This window comes from Cynocephalus volans, chromosome 1, assembly GCF_027409185.1.
Source record: "Cynocephalus volans isolate mCynVol1 chromosome 1, mCynVol1.pri, whole genome shotgun sequence".
In the NCBI taxonomy this organism is placed as follows: domain Eukaryota; kingdom Metazoa; phylum Chordata; class Mammalia; order Dermoptera; family Cynocephalidae; genus Cynocephalus; species Cynocephalus volans.
In genome coordinates, this window is record NC_084460.1 from 29,777,879 (window position 1) to 29,799,621 (window position 21,743).

Below are 21,743 nucleotides of genomic sequence, written 5' to 3' on the forward strand. Positions count from 1 at the left end.
TGATAAACCCTGGGTATTCGGGTATTGGAATTACCAGATGCGGAATATAAAAACCCAGAATATGAAACCTCTAAAGGTGGTGCTGAACAAAATGAGCAAAAGTAAGAGATGACTAGGCAGATTTGAAAATACATAAAACTCTGGAAATGATAATCATAGAAATAACTGCATTATTAAACAGCAGATTAGATGAATCTGAAGAGAAAATTAGTGACGCATTACCATATGACTCCTTGTCATAGAGACACAAAGAGCTGGAAAATATGGAAGAGTTGTTTTCTGGAAGGTAGGTTGGGAAGGGAGGACCCTTTCGAATTTTATCAAGGGTGGAGTCAAGGAGCCTACCGACTTGTGTTTCTCAGTATAAAGGGAAATAATTGGCCTGAGATGATACAATCTCAGGATGAGCGAACATGCATCGATCTAAACTCATCTTGCCCATCGCTGCTTGTTTCTGACTGCTGGTATTTCAGGGTTGTGAATTAAGTCTATCCCCTTAGCCTTCCTCGCTCACAGGAGAGTTGGGGGAACCCACAAGCCACCCTCTTGCCTCAGGACGGCATCATTGCCTGGTGCCAGGCGCCCTCTTGTGGACAGAGCTGGTCCTGCTGCACTCCTTTTCTGGGGCTGCCCTTTTTGCAGCAGTAGAGTACAGGGATTGAACCTTTGACCTTAGTGTTATCAGTACCACGCTCTAACCAACTGAGCTAACTGGCCAGCTGAGGCTTCCTTTCTGCCCACAAGTTCAGCTAATGTTCTCTGAGTGCCACCTAGGGAGTCGCAGAAATAATCAGGACTCAGCCACCCACCCCCACCTTCCAACAGCTGGTCCACCCGCCACTTCATCTGGGCTCTTCCTTCCTGCCCATCTGCCATCCAGCAGGCCCCAGGACCTGGCATTGCTCCTTTTGTTCTAGCTGCCACTTCCTCCAGCCTGGGCTGGTTTTTGCTACCAGAAGATGACCTCTCTCTCCACACTGTGCACGCCTGATGGCAAGTAGCTATTGGTGCCAGGGAGTACAGCCCTGCCGTGCGACCCAGAGCAAGGCACTCATTCTCTGAGCTTCTGTTTCTTCTGTAAATTGTGGGTGCTAATGAAGCCTACAGCACTGTTGTGAGGGCGCAATGTGATCACATGGGTAGCACCCAGGAAACCCCTATATACTGTGGTTGCCACTGTAACTTGTTTCTCTCCCTGCCAATCTGTGATTTCTTTGAGGATTCACCTTTGTCCCCAGCACCCTGCAGGGAGCCTGGTGTCACACAGTATTTAGTTCAAGGATAACTTCTTGAATGCCTAGTCCCGTCATTTCAACCCTCAGAGGCTGTGTTAAGGGGACATGGCATTCGTGTTTCTCTGACAGCTGCAAGGCAATGGCCATCATCTAGACTGCTGCTGTCTCCAGTATCTGGCCTGGCACTGAGCCAGTCCCTAGGACAGGTTCAGATGTGTGCAGGTGAGTCACAGGCGCAGGTGTGAGGAAGGTGAGAGGCAGGTGCAGGGAGTAGGTAAAAGGGTAAGAGTGGTAGCTGGCCAAGGAGCCTGGAGCTCTCCCAGCTTCAGGACTCTGCCTGCCCTGGATGTGCGTGCTGTCACCATCCCAGAGCATTTCATCCTCTCCAGCACCTGCCACAAAGCAGGTGCCCAGTGGTGTCGAAAGGAGCTGAAGAGCCAAGAGCAGGGCAAGGATTAGGAAAGGCAACCCAGACCTGATGCCTGGGGAGGCGTTTCTGTAGGGACAGGTGGCTTGGGACAAAGGCCAAAGAGGGGGTGACCAAGGTTGCACATAGCCCAGCTCAGCCAGAGTGCAATTTATGGAGAGGAGGCTGCACAGATTGGGGGGGGGGGGGGTGCTCATTGCTGAGGGCCTTGAAGGCCAGACAAGAAATCAAACTTGATCTTCATACTGAAGGCAGTGGGTGCCCTTGAAGGGTCTTGGCCAGAGGGGTGTGGTTTTCAAAATGGCAATATTTTGAAAACCCCTCTGGCTTCAGCTTTACAGGGAATAGGTGGGGGGAGCACAGTGAAGAAACTGCTACAGTTTTCCAGGCCAGAGAGGACAGTGGCCCTGACTTGGGGGCCAGGGTGAGAGGATACAGCGGGGATGGCAAGATGGAGATGGTGGGCTTGTGAGAGCTAACAGATGCAGTGTAAAGGCTTGAGGACCTCCTCTGTGTCCCCACAGCCCAGGCCCCAGCTCAGAAGTTTGTTCTCGTGTGGCTGCAACTCCAGCCTCCTGTCTATGTCCAGCCCTCACACCAACCCACATGGCTCCCATCTGGCACCCTCTGGCTCCCCATCACCTGCAAGACAACATCCAGCTCCCACGGGCCTGGCCTCACCCCGATCCCTACACTCCCAAGTTCCCTTCTGCTCCTCTTGTCTGAGACTCTCTTCCTGCCCCTCCTCTTCATGCCTATTTGGAGGTCCCTGCTCAACTGTCACAGCTCAAACCAAACATTGCCATCTCCAAGATGTGACCCTGCAGGACTGACCACCCCTTCCTGAAGCTTCCTCCCCAGCAGCGCCAAGCCTTCAGGGAGGGAGGGAGGGAGGACACAGAACTCCACTGTGGGTGCGCAAGGTGCCTAGGGCGCCAAACTGAGGCACCCCCTTCAGAAGTGTCAGCCTTAGGCTTCAGCGACTTTGTTTAATGATGCCAGTGGGGGGCTGGCTGGTTAGCTCAGTTGGTTAGAGAGCAGTATTATAATACCAAGGACAAGGGTTTGGATCCCTGTACCAGCCAGCCACCAAAAAACCAAGAGATGATGACAGTGGGAGATGTTCTAGTTTTGAGGGTGTATCGTTGCTACTATTGTGGAAAACAGAAGGAATTCCCACACAGGACAGAAAGCAGGATTATCTCCTCCTGGACAAGTTTTTTCTCTAACAAGGAGACCTACTCAGACCGGAGCATGGGAGCAAACCTCCTCAAGCCAACCCAAAGTCCCATGGCTCAGATGCTGGCAGCACTTTCTAGAAGTTGCCAGGAGTCTGGAGATTGGTATGGCAGGAGTGCAGCCTGGTACTGGCACTGGTCCAGGAGCCACCGGGGACCCATATGCTGGTTCTCTGGCCTGGGCAGCCAGGCTGGCAGGAGAGCCTGTTTCCGGCAGGGGCCATTGGACCCTACCTGGACATCCAGACTAGGACACCCACCTGAGCTGGTACCATCTGAGCTATCTTTCTAGCCATGCCCCAGCACCCAGCAAGGCCTGGCACTGCCTTTGGTGAAATGTCACTCAGCCCACTAGTCCCCCAGCTTGAAACCTTCCTCAGGCTGAAGCGCCTTTGAGGCCCTGCCGTCCCCGCTTTGCCCCAGCCCGCTCTCCCCTCCCCTTGGCCTCGATTCTTCCCCTCGGCCTGTGGGTGTTGTGTCTACCTGAAATTTCCTGCCCCAGCACCCCAGACCAGGTCAAATGCCACCCTGTGGTCTTACAGTGCCATGTGCTTCCCCTTTACAGCACCTGTTCAGGTGTCCCTGTTGGTCCCTTCCCCCAGAAGCGTCCTCCAGTGGCTGTAGGACTGACTTGGTCATTATTCTCCTGGAGCCATTTTATTGTCAGGTGGCGGGGGATGTTCTGTCTGGGGACAGGTTTTCCCATAGGAGTCCAGCCAAGCTCTCTGGGGCCCTGAGGAGACTCTGTGTGGGGTGAAGCTGGAACCCTCAGCAGATGTTGGGGGGTTGAGAGCAGAGACCATGCCACTCCCCTTTCCCACGCAGTACCCCAGAACCAGGGTTTGTGGGGGTGAGGGGCCCTGAACTGAGGAAACCTGCATCAGCTGTGATGAAGTTCCCACTCTGCAAGGGTGGGAGCTCGAGATGGGAATCAGCTGACTTCTAAAGAAACATTTCCTGCCCTGAGTTTCTAGTCTGTGAGGCACATGGACCCCACAGCCTGGCCTCGCAGAGGGAGAGAGAGGAGGCGACGCCAGAGGTGACCACTGCCTTTATTGCCTCTGTGTTGGGGTTCAGAGGTCTCTGGGGGCAGCAGGCAACTCAACTCTGGGCCCAAATTATTGCTACTTGGCAAGGTCACCTTGGGGCTTCTGATAGTGCCCTGAGAATGGATGGGGTGAGAGCATGCAAATGATATACAGATGATGTGCAAACCAACCCAAGGATCCCCCATTGGTCTCTGGTGCAGCCATGGGTGCTGAAAGGCTCTGGAGCCTGCCAGCCCAGGAGCATGATGGGGACACCCAGGTCCTTACCCCACACTTCAGACTGATCTGGCCCAGCTTCGGGGGTCGAGGTTCGAGGGGTTAGGGGGTCCCTGAGCATCAGCCCTGGTTCTGCCGCTGGCTGGGGAAGAACAGAAGCCCGGCCCAAGACCACGGGAAGAAAGCACGATGCCTGCTAGACAGCCAGATGGCCTGAGGCCCACCCAGAAAGGGAAGGGACCTGCCCTGGGACACATAGCAAGGCAGGGGCAGAGGGGATGAGATCCAGGCTTCCTGAGCCAGGCAGAAGCCAAAGTGCCTTGAAGGCTGAAGCTACAAATGATAAAAGACACTGATAAATAAATAAATAGAAAGCAAGCAGCCTAGACCATGGTCCCTGGGTTGAGAGACCCTCCACCAGCTGGTCAGGCCCCAGGTATAGGAGGACACAGGGTCCTTGGTCTTGGTGCTGAGTTGACCAGTCCAGAAGGCTCCAGAAGGGGGCAGGCAGGGACCCAGGGTCCTTGGCTTATGCAGGTCAGGCTCAGTTATTATTCATAATCCACCAGGAGGCTGCGGGTCAGAGGTTGGGGGGTCAGGAGCCATCAGGGGCCCACTGCCCCTCTGGGGTCTCAGGGCTGTGGAGGGAGTGGGGCCTGCAGCACACCTGGGAAGAACACAGTGGTGAGGGTGTCCGGAGCCCGCAAGTGGTCAATGAGGACACGCTGGAAGGCCTTACTGCAGGATGACTGCTGGTGCCTGCAGAGGGCGCAGAGGGGATCGAAGCTGCAGCCAGCCTTGACCATGATCAGGGCCACTCCCACCCCAGGCCTTCCTCATACTGGCTCTGAGCCTCAGTTTTCTCCTCTGTGAAATGGGGACAAAGTGTCTGCATCACTGGGTGAGAATGAATAAAGTACTGCACAAGGTGCGTGGCACAGGGTGCAGAACATAGCGACACTAGTGGATGTCTGCTGAGTGCCTACTGTGCACCTGGCACCGTATTCAGTTCTTTACACATCATCTCATTTTGTTCGTATTAAGTTGGGACTGTTATCATCCCCATTTTGGAAAGGAGGACACTAGGGCTCAGAAGGGTTAAGTAAGTCACCTGAGGTCACACAACCAGTGAGTGGGAGAGCAGGATTTGAACCCAGGCCAGGCTCCCTCCAAGGCCCAGACTCAATAACTATTAGCTGTTAGAACATCACTCATACCTTCTCCAGGAGGCCTCATCCTGCCAGAACTCATACAGGGTGAAGGAGGCACTGTCCAGCATCTTCTGCGCAGACACACTGCGGGGCCAAAGAGATGGCCAGGCCACCACCACTGCCCACCCAGCCAGGGATCTCAAGGAGGCCCTGACCCAGGACACCCAGCCCCACTACCCACTCCCCCCTCAGCCATCCCACCAGCTGGCTGGGTACTCACTGCAGACAATGGCTCTGGGCCCCTGTGAAGTCCACGTAGCAGCGCAGGGCTCGGTGGAAGTCCTGCAGGGCTTCCTCTGCCACCTGGACCTGCCTCTGGGCCACAAGGATGTGCTGACGAGACAGGCAGCCAGTGAGCTGAGGCAGGGCAGGATGCAGGGCGAGGGACTGGCTATGGCCTCCAGGAAGACCCCTCCTTTCTTGATTTGTGCTACCCTGCGTTTGGGATCCTTCCACCAACTGGCCGCCCAACATCCCTGACTCCATCTTCCTCTTCTCACCTCCAAGGTCGCTGCCTTGATCCAGCCATTGTCCCTCTCTCCAGCAGTAAGCCACCACTTCCTAGTGCCCCCTCTAGCTTCCATCCACACTACCCCAGACCCGGCTTTCAGAAATGCCAGTGGGGAAACTGAGGCCCAGAGAGCAGCAGTGATTTCTGCAGGATCACAGAGCAAGGACCAGAACCTAGCACCTATCTGCCAGGCCTGGGAAGGGGGCATGGACGCACTGCAGAGGATTGGTGGGCAGCTGGCCCTGTGAGCCCTCATTTCATGAGCACCCCTGGCCCCTGACATCCAGCCACCAGCCCCTCTCCCAGGCTCACCGAGTCGGGCTCCTTGGTAAGGTCCTCTTCCTGCAGGGGTTCCAGCTGGGGGGCCTGTGAGGAACACAGAGCATGGGCCAGGCCTCCAGCATGTGCCTGGCTTGGGTGGATGCCAGGAAGGTCCTCTCCTGCTGGCCACTGGCCACAGGGCTGCTCACCTTGCACTCGAGCTGGTCAATGAGCTCCTGGAGACGGTTGACCTGGAGCCGCCACTGCATCTCGGCCTCTGAGCTCCGCCCTGGGAGCCGGGGGCCCACGGGGGTCAGGCATGGGCCCTCAGGCTAGGAGGCCTTTCAGGATGAACTGCAGGGTGGTGGAAGGGCAGGCACAGGGGGAACGGGGGATGCTGTGCCCACCCTGGGCCCTCAGCCACCCTCCCAGCCGCCACAGGTGCACCTGTGTCTGAGGAGCCAGGAGACCAGGTAGGAGACCGGCTGATGCTCCTCAGGGCCCTGCGCCCTGCCCGCCGGCTGCCACGGGGCCTGCTCTGCACTTCCACATGCTCTTCATCTGACCTGGGAAAGTGGAGGGTCAGCCCATGGTCACCAGACCTGCTTCCTGCTGCCCAGCCCCAAAGCCAGCCATAGACCCCTTCTCACCCCTCCTGGCCTCCCTGCCCAAGAATGTGGGCTCCAGGATGCTGGAACTACAGAATACAATGAAGCCAAGGGACTTGTAATGTGGGGACAATGAGCACTCACAAACTGGCCACAGGTTGGTGGGGCCATCACATACCATGGGCCCCGGGCCTGGGCCTCCAGGGTGTCTGACGCCCCCTCCAGTGAGTTTTGCAGGGCTTGGAGCTGGCTCGCCGTCTCCCGCAGCAGGAAGCGGGTCACAAACTGGTCCACCTTGGAGGCCTGCTCATACTCCTGGGGGCAGAGGGGAAAGGTCGGCCTCTCCCGACCCTGAGAATTTACTTCTAGTGGGGAGCCGCCTCCCTGGCCCTCTACCTCTTTTCCATCAGAGCCTCAGTGCAGTGTGAAGAGCAAGGGCATGCAGAGCTGGCACAAGCAGTAGGGCACTGAGATGCAAGGCACACCTGGCCTCCCTCCCTAGGAGGTGTGAGGCCACTCACAGGGAGGCATCCATCAGCTGGCACGCCTGGCTTCTCTGAGCCTCAAGCCTCCTTCCCTGTTGGGACCACCACCTTCAGCACTGCTCTGGTCAGTGAGGACCCTAGGCACAGCCAGGTGGGGGCAGGGAGGGTTCAGAGGGCATTCAAAGTCCAATTTTGACACAAGGCAAAAATAATGTGGTGTGATGTGGCCCCATACCTGCCAGCTGGCCCCAAACTCACAATCTACACATGTGTTCATTCATTCATTCACCCCTGCAACAAACATTTTCTGAGCACTTTTTACCAGGAGCTCAGATACAAGACAGCCAGGTCGCTATCCACATACGCACCAGCATTAACCCCAACCTACATCACCAGCCTCCCCCCATCCCCTCCCAAGGTGGGCAGAGAGACAGGGAGGCTGACCATGTGCCAGGCCTGTGCTGCCCACCCAAGGATTCTCAGAGACTCCCCAAGTACCTTCAGCTCCTCGTGTCTCAGTTTCCTCCTGTATGAAACAGGAGTGATAACACCTATCACGCTGACCTTCCAAGAGTTAATTCCTACACAGGACTCAACTCAAGGCCTGGCACATAAGTCCTCAGTACCAGGAGAACTGCCATTGCTTTTATTGTCAAAGATAATACTAATAAAAAATCTGCCCACTATACACCCAACAGTCACAGATGTCCTGAGAATCACCTCACTCCCCACCTCACACACAACCCAGGATGGGAGTCGCAGGAGCCGTGGTCCTGGTGCCTGCACCCCCTCTACAAGGGGGCTCGAGAGGCTCCATCCATCAGGAGCTTTATGTCCTGCCCATGACCTGCCTCAGCTCAGCCCTCAGATGGGACTTCCTGGGTCAGGCTTACAAGCTGGGAGACAGTGACACAGAGGGGGCTGGGTCCTCTCACTCTGAGACAGGCTGCAAAATCCTTCTAATAAATTACCTTTCTGGTGCTTAAAATGTTTGATCGGTTTCTGTTGTTTGCAAACAAAGAACCCAGCCGATATAAGCACCCACTCTGTGCCAGGCACTATTCCAAGAATTTCATTTGACCCTCGTAACAATTTATAGGAACTATAATTGACCCCATTATGGTCAATTGAGAAGACTGAAGCCTAGAGAGATTGATTACCTTGGCCAAGGGCACACAGCTAGTTAGTAGCAGAGCCAGAATTCAAGCCCACGCCGCAGAAACTCAGCTCTACTCAACACTAAGCACGTTATAAGCATTGCCTTCTTTAAGATCATTAGCCCAGTTTCACAGCTGAGAAAAATCACAAAGCGAATGGAGCCCAGATTCGCCTGTGGGTTCTGGGAGGAGCTCGGAGGGAGCCTGGAGCCGGTGAGTTCGACCCATGAGGTCACAATGTGGCCTTCCCGGGACAGGGCCAGGACAGGACCCCAGGCCAGAGGGCAGGGCAGAGACAGCATGGGCTGTGGCTGCTAGTGGTGACCAGTCCTGCCATGGGAAACAACGGTTCCCACAAGAGGACCAAAGCACCCAGGCAGGCCCACAAGGAGAAGTCCTGGCAGAAACAGTTCTTCAGCCACCTCAAGCAGAAGAAGCCAAGTGTGAGTGCTGGGGGACCAGGGATTGGGGGACAGGGGGACCTGGACAGGTGGACAGGAAGGGAGGATGCTAGGAGTGTAGGCCTTGTACACAGAAGTCCTAGGGGCATGTGAGGAGTTAGACAATCCCTCCCAAGGATGAGGGTCCCAGGAGTCCACATGGTATGGATGGGGGTCCTAAAAGCCCGGAAGGGAGGGCAGGAGGGGATTCTCCCAACTCTGGACAAAATATTGTAGATCCTGGCACAGGGAATCAGCCCTAGTTGGTACCACTGGGGCTATGGGCACGGGGGATTCCCTTATGCCCTCTCTTTAGCCCCCAGGCTCAAAACATGCTACTTTTCCTACTCTCCAAATGGGCAGAGGCCCTGGACTAGGCCGGGGTGGGTGAGGGCCCCTGGCATCAAGGCTGGGAGGATCAGCAGGCATCCCATGAATGTGGACAGAGCTGGCTCTCAGGAGGTCAGCCTGGTGTGGGTGAGGGATTCCAGATGGGAGGTGGGGGTCCTAGGCAGGCAGAATGGGTGAGGGTCCCCGGCGTCAAGCACGGAATGGTGCGCTTCCCTGGGGCCTAAATGGAACAGTGGGGTCTCCCCAACTCCCGTGCATAGGAGGATGACAGGAGTCCCGGAAACATAGAGGGGTAGAGTCCTAGGAGGTAGCACCCGGTGGGTGAGCGTCCCCAGGAGGCGGGCAGGGCGGTCCTGGGTCGTGGGCTCCGCCCCGAGCGCGCTCTTTCCCTTCACGCCCCTGCCCCACCCCAGACCGAGATCTCGTTGCTTTCCCGCCTGGACAAGCGGCAGCAGCTGGACGAGGCGGCGGCGGGCCCCGGCGCGCGGTCCGGGCGGCCGGGTGAGGACGCTTCGGGCAACAGGGTGGGCTCCCCGGCGGCGGCGCCCATGCTGCGAGGAGCGGGCGACGGCGGCGAGCGGCGCGCGCGAGAGATGAAGATGCTGGTCCTGCTGCTGCTGCTGGACGCGCGGCTGCAGGAGGAGGGCTGCCACGCGGCGGCCGGGGCCGGGACCGAGGTCGCGCAGGGCCGGCAGCGGCTGGACGCGCGCCTGCTGACCGGAGGCGAGGGCGGCCCCGCGGAGCCGCAGCCGCGCAGGCGGCGCCCCCGCCCCCGCCCGCGGCCCTGAGCGCCGGGCCCGTCCCCCGCCCCGGAGCCGGCCCAGTAAAGAACACCGTGAGCATCCCTGGCGCCTGCTGGCTCTGTCGGAAGCGTCGGGTGCGGAGCCGGGGTGGGGGCAAGGCGACACAGGGAGGAACAGGGCGTCCCGAGGGGAGAGCCACGACATGCTCTGCAGCCAGGGCTATCTTTGCTTTCTCCTTCTTTGTGAACTAAGGGTCAGAACCTTCCCCCGAGTTGGGCGGGAGGCTCCTCCCGCTAGGACTCCAGACGAGTCAGACCCCGCCGGGTCTGCAGGCCCAAGGGAGGTGGGCTTAGGCAAGCCCGGCTTAGGCCACACTAGGAGGAGGGACCTGCTTCCAGCAAGGACCTACATCTCCAAGAGCCCCCAGCATTCGGAAATCCCTCTTAGGCAGAGGGAGGGTCCCGGGCAAACGGGCGACATCGGGGAAAGAACAGTGAGGATCCCACGGTCAACTGGGTGACACATGAGACTCAGATCCACCTCTGGGAACACCCTGGAGAAGAGGCTGAGTCCCGGGCTCTGGCCCCTCACTCACTCCCCAGGCACTCGGACCCCAGACTTCCTCCAAGTCACCTCTGTCAAAGTCAGCGCTTCTCTCCCAACCTAGCCTGCCCCATCCCCCTCCCCGCATCACAGCCAAAGGCTTCTTCCAAACAACTCATCTGTCTAGTGCAGTTCACTCCTGCTTATAACTTCACACTGGTCCTCCACCGCCCACAAGAGAAAAGCTCAAACCTGTTACAGGGATATGCAGGCCCAGTGCGCCAGCCTCAGTCTTCCTCTCTTGGCTGCCACCTTCACCCCCGCTCTCTGGCCATAGAGCCACTATGGTCTCCAGTATGAGGCTTACTCCCTAAATCACTCACAAGAGGCCCAGCGCACTTACTGTGGGCAGGACCCAGCTGCTTCTCCTCACTGTCCTGGGTCCCACCCAGCTCCAGATCCTAGTGCCACCGCAACCCTGCTGAACTTGCAGACTTCCTTCCTGCTACACTCTTGTGACCAACCTCAGAATGCCCCTTTTGGGGAGCGGATGCTGCATGGGTGAAGATCCCAGCCCTTTAGAGCCTCAGGCCCAGCTCTGCTGAAGATGCACTTTTGTCATCGTCCACACAGTCGACATCCCCTCCACATCGCCTGCATCAGGCTGGAGGTTGCACGATCCATCCCATCGCCCCTGCTCATTATGTGAACTGACTTTTCCCTACCATCCACATGGTTACAATCAGGGTAACTATGATCTTCCATGGGTCACGCCTCTGGTCATATGTGATTGGCCCGTGCTGGTCCAATCACCCCTTCTCTGGGACTGTAATTCAGGAGCTGTAAGAGACCATGTTTTCTACCTGAACACGCACAGGCTAAAGCCAGTCTTTAGAAGAATAAAAACACGATGCAAAAACAGTGTTCCCCACAGCCCTGCAGTCAGACCCTGTTCCTAAACCCTGATTTCACCCTTGCTCTTAACATACTTAAGATGTACAAAATCCTTGTAATAAAATCCCTATTATGGCTTAAGTTCACCTGAGTGAGTCTTCTACTCGCAACCAAAATGGTCCTAAAGAGAATAATGAGGCTCTGCAGGGACAAGAACTGGCCTCCTTCCTGTGTGTGAGGATTATTACCTTTTGGAGGAAGAAACTGAACGCAGAGGAAGATTAGGACTTGCTCAGGGTGGCACAGTGAGTCAGCTTCAGAACTGAGTCACAAACTCAGGCCCATGTGAGTCCACTCATGGAAGCCCCTGAAGGTGGGGCCCCTCTGTGGGCTGCCTGGGCCTCTCATGGCGGAGCACACAGAGGTCCTCAGAGGAGCTGTAGATCTGTGATTACTACCTTTCTCTTTAGCATCCAGAGGGGAAGGGCTGCACATCTGGCCAGAGTATGTCAGGTAATCCAAAGTGGTTTGGGGAAGGAATCAGACCAGTTGTGCTGGACAGCTGAGGCCAGACCCCCTGGATGCAAAAATCGCTGCCCTTGGCCCTGTCCAGGAGAGAGATGAGTCCAGGGAATTTTCCTGTGGGGAGGGGACTGTGGAAGCGCAGTGGCTGTTGAGGACTGAGGTCACAATGAGTCCAATCCAAATTCTTTTCTTTCTTCTCTGACCACCCCCTCCCACCTCCACAACCACTAACTGCTTTTGTCAAGCCCAGGTGAGAGGTGCCAGAAGACTGCCTGGGGATCAAGGGCTGGGCTGGACTCCTGGGTCCCCAGGAGGTAATATATGCCCATATGGCCACGCCCCGAGGCCCCTTCATTCTTGAGCTCTGTTCCTCCCGGAGACTTCTCAATAACTAAAAGGACTTGACCTGGCCCTCTCCTCATACACCTCAGCAAAGGGCCGGGGGCGAGGAGCTGCGCAGACGAGCGAGTCCTGAGGGTGGAGCCTGGAGCCAGAAGAGGGCGAAGAGGGCCAGAAGCATCTGGAGCCCAGCGAGAGCAGAGGCTGACACTGGAATCAGAGGCGGGACCTCCGGCCAAGGGGCGCAGCCACAAGCTAAAAAGGAGACAGTCGCTCTGGCCGGCCCCGTGCGGAAGCAAGAACTGAGAGGGATTGTTATCTAGCCCAGAAAAGGAGGAACTGAGGCGCGGGAGGCAGAGCCAAGAGCTGGAGGGTGCGGCCACGGGCTAAGCTAGAAGCCGGGTCTCCCTCCGGCACACAAGGCTCAGAGGCGCGAAGGGGCGGAGCCGAGCCCGGAAGGTGGCGTCGGTGTCCGGGAGCCGCCGGGTGCGCGGGCCGCCCTTACTGGGCCGCGTCGCGGTGGTGGTGGACCAGGGTTCGGGCTTCACCAAGGCGGGCTTTGCGGGCGAGAAGCAGCCGCGCATCGTGCTGAAGAGCTCCAGTCTGGTGCCCAGCTGGGACCGGCCCGTGCTGCCCGGCGCGCCGGGCTGTGAGCTGGCAGGCGGCGTGGCGCGGGCGCACCCCATCAAGCACGGTGTGGTGGTGGACTGGGAGGCGCTGGAGGGGCTGTGGGAGCGCCTGCTGGTGGGCGGCCTGAGGGTGTGCCCCGAGCAGTGGCCCGTGCTGGTGAGCGACTCGCCGTCGGCGCCGCCCGCCGACCGCGAGAGGGTGGCCGAGCTGCTGTTCGAGGCCCTGGCAGTGCCCGCGTGCCACATGGCCAGCACCGCGATGCTTGCGCTCTGCTCCGCCGGCGCGCTCAGCGGGTTGGCCGTGGAGGCGGGCGCCGGCGTGTGCCATGCCACGCCTATCTACGCGGGCCACTCGTGGCACAAGGCCACCTTCCGGCAGGACGTGGCAGGCACCACCCTGTCGCGCTACCTGCGGGACCTGCTGGTGGCAGCGTGCCCCGACCTCGGGCAGCGGGCCCTGCCCCGCAAGGACATCACACAGCTCAAGAAGCGGTGCTGCTATGTGTCGCTGGACTTTGAGGGCGATCTCTGTGACCCTGCCCGCCACCATCCGGCCAGTTTTTGCATGGGCAATGGGTGCTCCGTCTGCCTCAGCAGCGAGCGCTTCCGCTGCCCCGAACCTATCTTCCAGCCGGGTCTGCTAGGCCAGGCTGAACCAGGCCTGCCCACACTGGCCTTCCGGGCACTGCAGAAGATGCCTACGACACTGCGGACACGGCTGGCCAACGCCGTGGTGCTGGCAGGTGGCTCCACGCTTTTCCCTGGCTTCGTTGAGCGGCTGGACATGGAGCTCGAGGCGCAGTGCCGGCGGCACGGCTACATGGCCCTACGGCCCCGCCTGGTGGCCAAGCCTGGGCGCGGCTGCGCTGTGTGGACAGGCGGCTCCATGGTGGCTTCCTTGCGCTCCTTCCAATGTCACTGGATGACCCGGGCCATGTACCAGGAATGTGGCTCCAGGCTAGTGCACGACGTGTTCAACTGAGTCATGTTGGACAGGAGGGGGTAGTGCCAGAGGGAGCACTGCAGAGGCAGAGGCTCTGGGCTGAGCTGCAGCTCTCTCAGAGGCATGGAGCACCATTAAAGAGTCTCAAGTGTTTGCAGCTGGCAGGGTGATTGTGTGGCAATGGGCCACCCCCTACCCTTTTCTGGGCCATGAGGAGGTGGCTGTGGCCCACGAGACCCTCATTTTGACCTGCAGTTTGAATTCCCCCAACCACTGCCAGTTCAAAGAATGCCAGTCCAGCTGCCCACCCCAGGGTCCCGTTTCCATGGCAGTAAGGAAGGATGTGCCTCCACTTGTGTCCAGGCCACAGAAATAGAAGTCCCCACAACACGCCAATCCCTCATCATGTAACATTTGGACACCCACCCTATGCCAGGCCAGGCCTTTGAAACGCTACTAAATCTCATGTGAAAGCAATCAGAAGGAGGAACCCTGTCCCTAGCTGTGTGCTCAGGTGATGGTTAACACTGAGGGCCTCAGTTTCCCCTCTGTAAAAAGTGGGGTCAGGCACAATCCCAGGCCTGCTCACTGCATCCTCCCCACCCCACCTCCCCCTTGTAAGAGCTATGGGGCAAAGGAAGACATTTCTTAAAAGGAACACACAAAGGGAAGGGCAGCTTATTTTTTCAAAGTCACCACCCAAGGGCCTGGCTGTCATCCCTGTTTATGCTTGTGCGCACATGTGTTCACATGTGCACACAAACGTGGGTGCACACAGACCTGCCTACTCACATATGGCCTGGGGCCAGGCCCCGCCCCATAGGCTCCATGCACCAGCACAGGCCTGCAGACGTGTGAGCCCGGCCCACCATGCCCAAGCCCATCCCTGCTGGCTCCTGGGCTTGACAGCCCTAACACTTAGGTCTGGCCAATAATAAAAACAGTAGCAGCAGCTCCAGGTATGAAGCACCTACTGTGTGCCAGGCCTTGTTCTGGGTGCTGGGAACAGATCAGAGAACAAAACAGACAAAAATCCCTGCCTTCATTCACATTTGTCACAATGAGTGTATGGAGGTAGGCTCTATTATTATCTCTGGTTTACAGAGGAGGAAACCGAGGCTCAGAGAGGGAAAGGCACACAGCCACAAGGTGGGAGGGCCAGGATCTGATCCCAGGCCTCTAGCTCCACAGCCCTGAGCTAGAGGACAGTGGAGGTTCCCACAGCCCAGCAGACACCCTGTACCTCATTTTGCACCCCCCCACCATCAGCCCTTCCACTCACCAGCTTGGTGGTGTCCATGGCAGTGAGCACCGCACGGTTCAGTGCCTCCAGCGCAGCTAGCACAGGCTGGTAGACACCCAGGTGTTCTGAGAAGTAGTCTGTGGACAGAGGAGGTGCTCAAGGGTTCCAGGGCCCCCCACCCATCCACCCAACCTGGAACTCCTCAGCACCAAGCAGGCTTCGTATCCTGAGGCCAGTCCATCTTGTCCCATCAGGAGAGCGCCGGCAGCCTCCCACCCCACCTGCCCCGGGGTCCCGAGAGACAAGAGCTCCTGCGGGCCTACTCACCACACAGTTTCTCCGTTTCTAAATTGCTGCAGGGAAAAGAGAATGTGCCCTTCAGATTCTTAGACTTGGGCCTGTGAACTGGGACTTGGAAGTCCCACTCCCCTCCCAACTCAGCCTGACAAGGAGGCGACTTCTGCTCCACCCCAGGTTAAGCTGCTCAGTGGGCAGAGTCCTTGGGGAAGAGGAGAAAGAGTACTACTATCCCCATCAAATACTCTAAGGGCAAAGACTCAGATCCCTCTCGGCCTCCAAGGGGATCTCAGGCCAGGGGGAGACAGATGTGGATACAGGCCTTGGAGAAGTGGTCAGAGCTGGGAAGGGGAAGCCAGGTCCAGGGAAGACCAAGGAAGGCATGGGGTACTGACTGGGTAGGTCAGGGAGGGCTTCCTGGAGGAGGGGCTACCTAAGCTAGGCCTTGAAGGGCAAGGAATTTGACTGGGGTGTCCTGTGGTGGAGGAGGGGGAGCACTGCAGACAAAGGATCCAGCCCAAGTCTCGGGAGCCTGGAATGCCGCCCCAGAGTCTGGGATTCATGCTAAGGAGATGAGAGAAGGGAAAAGAGGAGGAGAAGCTAGGTGGTGGATGCGTGTGCCCCCACGTGAGGAAGCCTGGGAAGGAGCACACACTCGTGCCAAGGTGTGTAAATGTGGGGGCACACGTGGGGAGGTGTGTGCCTGTCCCTGCACCTGCACCCTTGGGTGGAAGCAGGGGGGCCCCAGCTGTCCCCAGGCATCCCCTAGTCCCTGCAGGAAGCAGGAATGGGGCACTGAGCCACAGGTGGTGACTCAGGCCTGGCTATTTTGGGGTCCCAGCTGGAAGCAGGGTTGTGGGCAAGGCTGAAGCTGGGGATGGGGGGGGTAAATTTGGCACCAAGTCCTGGCACCTTTCTCCTTGCCCCCTCCCCTCCTGTCCTACACAAAGAACTGAGGCAGCAAGGAACACAGTGGGGTTGGGACAACCTGGCCTCACACACACTCATGGCTCAGCCATCCCCTCTCTCGTACTCACTCAGTGGGATGCGTGTCAATGCCGCTGAACAGTTCCCACAGCTCCCCTGGACTGAGAACACCATCGGCAAAGTAATTCTGGAATTCCTCAAATGAGAGCTTACCATCATCTGGGGGTGGGGAACAGGGAGCAGAGTCAGTATCCCCGACCTTTGACTTCATCCCTGCTAACAGGTCTGGGCCCCCAAAAGCCTCACAGCCACCTGGCCAGGTGGGATGAGATTCTGAGCTCATGGGTGGGGGGGCCTGACTGTTGGGGACAAAAGGATTGGGGACCCCATAGGTGTCCACTGAAGGCAATAGGGTCCATTTTGCCAGCACCCAATGGACAGGGCAGTATATGTATGACATTGGGTAGGGACTCAATAATATGTTTGCCAAATGAAGAAACAAACAACAGGCTGGGGACATGGCCAGAGCATGGCAGGGCCTAGACATCACTTGGGAGGACTGGGGAGCCAGAGCCAGCCTCACTCCAGGGTGCAGAGAAGCCACAGGGAGGCAAATGGAATCTTCCTAATAGTTGGAGCTGCTGTAAGAAGCAGCAGGCTGGCTCAGGAGGGAATGAGCTCTCCATCCATCACAGGGGCCATGTGAGCAGAGGCTGTGAATACTTGAGTGGGATGGTCCAAGACACTGGGGATTTGGTTTGAATGATGTGCAAGGTCTATAAGCAGATGGGTGGGGGCAGCCGAGTGTGTGTGTTGGGGGGGGGGGGGCAGTTTGAGCATCCCCAGACAGAATGCCCTGAATCCAAGTGAAAACTTGTGTCCTGATCAATGGGTTGGGACAGTCTTCATGAATTTGAAGAGACACAAGGAGAAGGGGCAAGGAGTGCAGACATGACCTTGTCTCAAGAGGGTTTGAAGACCCCAGATGAAAGGAGCTCACGGCTGACTGGCTGCCTCAGTCGAGACCCTCCATTGGCCAATCAGGGCCCATTGGGCTGCTCCCAATCATCTAGGGGCATTGATGTTGTTTGCCAGGTCCCCTAAGGGCTTTAGTTTCCAAGGTTTTCCCAGACCAGGGTCTGAGATGGCCCAGGACCCAGAGAGGAGCTGACTCCCTGGACACTGGACCCAGCTTTATCCTTGCCCAAGGGGTAGGCTTAATTGTGTCCTCCAAGCCTTCCCAGGGCCCTGGGTCATATGGAAAGTTACTGGGCCCTCTAAAAATCTGAATAAAATCTCCCACAGAGCCTCGTCTCCACTGACCCCTCCTCCAAGCCACTCACACAGAGAGCCTGGGACCAAGTGTCACCACAGACCTAGGTTTGAGGCTCGCCAATTAAAGGCTGTGTGACCTCAGGCAACCTGCTTCACCTGTCTGGGCCTCTGCTCCTTTGTCTGTGAAATGGGGTGAAGAATTCCCACACACTGGCAGTTGTCAGGACAGTATGAGGCCATGCATGGGAAACACCAGGGCGCTGCACGAAAGTAAGCCCCCACCTCCACCTCTAGCCACTGCCGCTCTCTGTCCTGCCAAACTTGGAACATCACTGCCTCTGGGAAGGATGCCTTGATTGATTCTCCTGTTTTGGGCACCCCCAAGATTTGTCTCCACTCTCAACTGTGCCCCCCCAAACCCACAACTTTCCCTTGGACCTCCCTGATGGCCCCACCCTACCCCCAACTGTGGGACCCACGGAGGGCACACTCACCGTTTTTGTCCGCTCTGCGGAAAACCTAGAGGACAAAGGGGCACAGGTGGGAGCTGTGAGTGGGGCTGGGAGGCAAGAGGTCTCCACCCAACCCGACAGGGCACCAGCTGGCCTGCTGGTCCCCCTCCTTGCCTTTCCTCATGCCCAGCTCAGCCCTGCAGGAGCTTTTCCAGCAAGGGTGGCACAGGAAGAGCACACAGCGGGTCCCACCACCTGCCCACTTCCCCTGCAGGGCCTGGTCTCGTAGGGGGTGCTCTAGGCCAGCTCCCTCCACCCCCACCTCCCACACCCAGAGTTCAGCCCAAGTTCTGTCTGATATGTCAGCCCTTGGCAGGGTCCCAGCTTGAGAAAGGTTGGGGAGATGGGCCAAGATGTGACCCAAAAGCCCTGGGCAGCCATCCAGACCTGAACCCCCAACTCTGCTATGTCGCTATGGCCTATTCCCTCTCTCAGCTGTTTCTTTAGGAGCTGGTTGAAGACTCTGACACGCAGGCAGTAGCTAGTCCTTTCTTTCCCACTAGCACATGGGGGGAGCAGCCTGGGGTTAACCCTTTCAGGACTGGGGCTTCCTATGAGGCTGACTCAGTGTGAGGGCCTTGGGCAGGCAAACATGTACACATGTGTGTGTGGGTGCGCATGTGTGTGCATGTGTGTGCATGTGCAATGGGGAGTGAGGGTGGCAGAAGGCAAGGGTTGACAGATTTTATTTATGGAGAAGTGGAGATGAAGGGCAACAGAGGCAGACAGGAGGGGAGTCAAGAGAGGTCCCTGCTTCTCCCAGGGACCAGAGTCCCCAGGTCACCCAAAGTAGACCAGCAAAGGGGAGTCCAGAGGGTCTGGCAAGGTATGGCAGGCCAAAGCCTGGACAGAGAGCCCCCATGAGCTCCAGGTCCTGAATGCCAACCCCCTCCGGCTCTTTTCTCAGGGTCAGTGAGGCTCTTGAATGAATCTAACCCCTATACTGACTCAGAGAAGGTCTGCACTGGCTTGGTGTCACACAGCAGCCCAGTGTGACCTGGGTGGGATAAACATACTGGAGGGGTAGGGGTGCTAAGCTAGGAATGAGGACACCTGGGGCCACACCCTGTGCCCCTGCCTACATGTGTGACTAAACATATCCTCTCAGCCCTTGGTTTTCCAATGTGGGAAACAGGAGGGTCAGGTCTCTTCCAGCCAGCAGAACTGTGGTCAAGGTGCTGAGTCAGTAGCAGCAGTGGGGAGGGGGCAGGAGTACAGCCTTTCACACTGCAAGGGACCTCTGGAATGGGGGCATGAGAGGGCCAGGACCGGGCTGAGCACAGGGGGGACGCGTGGGGAAAGGGGGAAAGGCGGTGACTGAGGCCTGGCCAGGCTGCTCCACGCTGGTGTCCATGGGGGTTGCAGGGACACCTGCCACCCCACGGAAGGGATACCCAGACCACAGAGGATGACTGAGGGCAGCCCTTACCCAAGTGGAGGACTTCTCTGCTCTTGGGTTGGGCCTGAGGGGCTCTGGGGACTGCACTGGGGTCAGGGGTGAGGGGCTCCTTATGCTTCCGGGCTCCCCTGTCACGGTCAGACCAGCCTGGGGCTGCCATAGAGCAGGTGGGTGCCGTGACTGCTGCTGTCATTAAGAGTTGACAGCCCCCACCCCCACCAGACACACAGATGGGGTGGGTTTGAGGGTGGGGGCAGAAGGGGCAGTGACACTGGAGCAGGGACAAGAAGAGACAAGGAGAAAGACAGAGAACAGGGCACAGAAAGGCAATGAGATTAAGATAAGGGAGACATACGGAAGCTGAGACAGCAGGGTCAGGGAGAGAGGGGGGGACAGAGACCAGACAGAGACAGAGGCAGGGCCCAAACACACCTGGAGGGAGACACTGATACAGAGACAGAGACGGGGAAAAACAGAGAGACGCAGAGACGAAGGCGAGGAGACACAGCACAGAGACGTGCAGAGACACGGCCCGAGAGACCGCGCCCGCGCCCCCCGCCCGCGCCCACTCACGTCCTGGAAGAGCGCGTGTCCGGCGGGCCCGGCGTCGGGCGCGGGCGCGGGGGGCCGCGGGGGCCGGGGCGCGCGCGGCCGGAGCAGGCACACGGTGAGCAGCCCCGCGCACGCCATGGCGCCGCCGCCCGCTCGGCTCGGCTGGGCTCGGCTGGCTGCGGCTCCCGGCGGCCGGGGCGCGCAGACCCGGCGGGGCTGGGGGCGGCCGCCCATTGGCGCCGGCGTGAGCAAGGCCCCGCCCCCTGGCCGGGCTGCCGCCAGGGCCCCTCCCCGCGGGGCGGAGCCCGGGAGAGGGGTCGCCAGCCCGGAGACCTCGGGACCCTGTCTGGAACCCAAGTTCCGTGTCCAGGATGCACAGCGTCAAATCCCAACACTGTTGACCCCAACAGTTCCGCCACCGGAGTCCCCTGCAGGGGCGGCCACTGCGTAGTAAGGAACCCCCCAAGGGTCCATTTCCTCGGCGGGGTGGTACTGGACGACCGGGAGCAGAACGGAAGGGGCTGCGTGTGCCCACGCAGAAGGCAGATCCCGGACCACTGTAGGGTAAACAAAGCAAGCTGCAGAAGCGTAATAGCACTGTGCCTCTCTGACCGTCTGTGTCCTCCTCTGCACTATTACCTCTGGATAATCGACGCCTCATAGGATTGTTGTGGAGATTCATTGAATGTAAAGGGCATGAAACAGGGGCTGGCTCAAAGAAAGCCCACCTCGGGGTTTGTTACACAGGCATAAGTGGGCACTTTCTCTTCCCCTGGCCTCGGGCCTCCCGAACCCCCTCCCTCCTGCACTTTCAAACTCAATTCAGCCTTCTTCCTTTTCTCCTCTGCCATTCTGGCCCTCCCGTCAACCCATTCTCCACATAGCAGCCAGAGGGAGCTTTAAAATATGAAACGGGACCCATCATTCCTGTCTCAGACTGACAAGTCCTCCTTGTCCCCTTAATAGAGCCCAAGACAACTTCCCTCTCTAGCATCACTCTACCCCTTGCTTGCGACCCCAGCCACACTGGTTTTTCTTAGGTCCTCTGTGTGCCTGGCTCCCTCCCGCCCCTGGGCATCTGCCCATCCTGAGATGCTTGCTATGCTCGTTTTCTTCCTCAAGGTAACTCCTACTTATCCCACAACTCTCAGCTCCAGCACCTTCCTGCTTTTCTCATTTGTGCACATCCTTATCAGACCCTGAGAGCTCCAGAAGGTAGGGAACACACCTGTCCCCAGAACTGGAAGCACCTGACACAGAACCAGTCTGTTGTATTTGCTGCATGTTTACTAATACCCAGAAACGTCTAGAAGGGACACAGCAAACTGATCAGTGTAGCCTCTGGAGCTGCGAAAAGAGGGGAGTCCACTTACAACTTTATGTACTTCCATAGGATTTGTGACTTTCTACAACAAAAATATTCTCTTGTATGTTTTTAAGTTAGGATCAAAATGGGATGAACCCCTTTCTTGGGGTTATGAGACTCAAATCAAAGTAGGCAGGGACAGGGAGAACTGGGGAATGGGCATTTTCCCAGCACCCTTGGCCTCTCCCACCCCCAGACGTGCTCCCAGTACAAAGTCCCAAAACCCAGCCCAAACATCACCAAAATATTTATTAAAACCAAAGCAGGAGGGAACAGAGCTGTCAGGAAGCAAATCAAAGTGCAGACTGGAGGGTGGGGCAGAGCAGTAGGTGGGAGGGGGTGGCACTCAAACACCCCAGGAGGAGCC

The 21,743-nt window shown here is 57.9% G+C and overlaps 3 protein-coding genes across 3 annotated transcripts; 2 read left to right on the forward strand and 1 right to left on the reverse strand.

Annotated features, from left to right (window-relative positions):
* Positions 1-3,977: 3,977 nt before the first annotated feature.
* On the reverse strand, positions 3,978-20,148 carry NECAB3 (N-terminal EF-hand calcium binding protein 3). Its single transcript, XM_063090572.1, has 13 exons — positions 20,032-20,148; positions 18,042-18,066; positions 16,383-16,491; positions 15,376-15,401; positions 15,088-15,185; positions 6,935-7,071; positions 6,596-6,714; positions 6,358-6,437; positions 6,200-6,253; positions 5,597-5,709; positions 5,383-5,460; positions 4,833-4,924; positions 3,978-4,738 (listed from the first exon to the last, which is right to left on the reverse strand). Exons 1-13 carry the CDS (start codon positions 20,146-20,148, stop codon positions 4,710-4,712), a joined length of 1,077 nt encoding a protein of 358 aa, XP_062946642.1. The 3' UTR covers positions 3,978-4,709.
* On the forward strand, positions 8,734-9,977 carry C1H20orf144 (chromosome 1 C20orf144 homolog). Its single transcript, XM_063106282.1, has 3 exons — positions 8,734-8,841; positions 9,501-9,536; positions 9,603-9,977. The coding sequence occupies exons 1-3, from the start codon at positions 8,734-8,736 to the stop codon at positions 9,975-9,977; spliced, it is 519 nt and encodes a 172-aa protein (XP_062962352.1).
* ACTL10 (actin like 10) lies at positions 10,135-13,844 on the forward strand. The gene is made up of 3 exons (XM_063106456.1): positions 10,135-10,425; positions 10,813-11,036; positions 12,662-13,844. Exons 1-3 carry the CDS (start codon positions 10,135-10,137, stop codon positions 13,842-13,844), a joined length of 1,698 nt encoding a protein of 565 aa, XP_062962526.1.
* Positions 20,149-21,743: the final 1,595 nt, after the last annotated feature.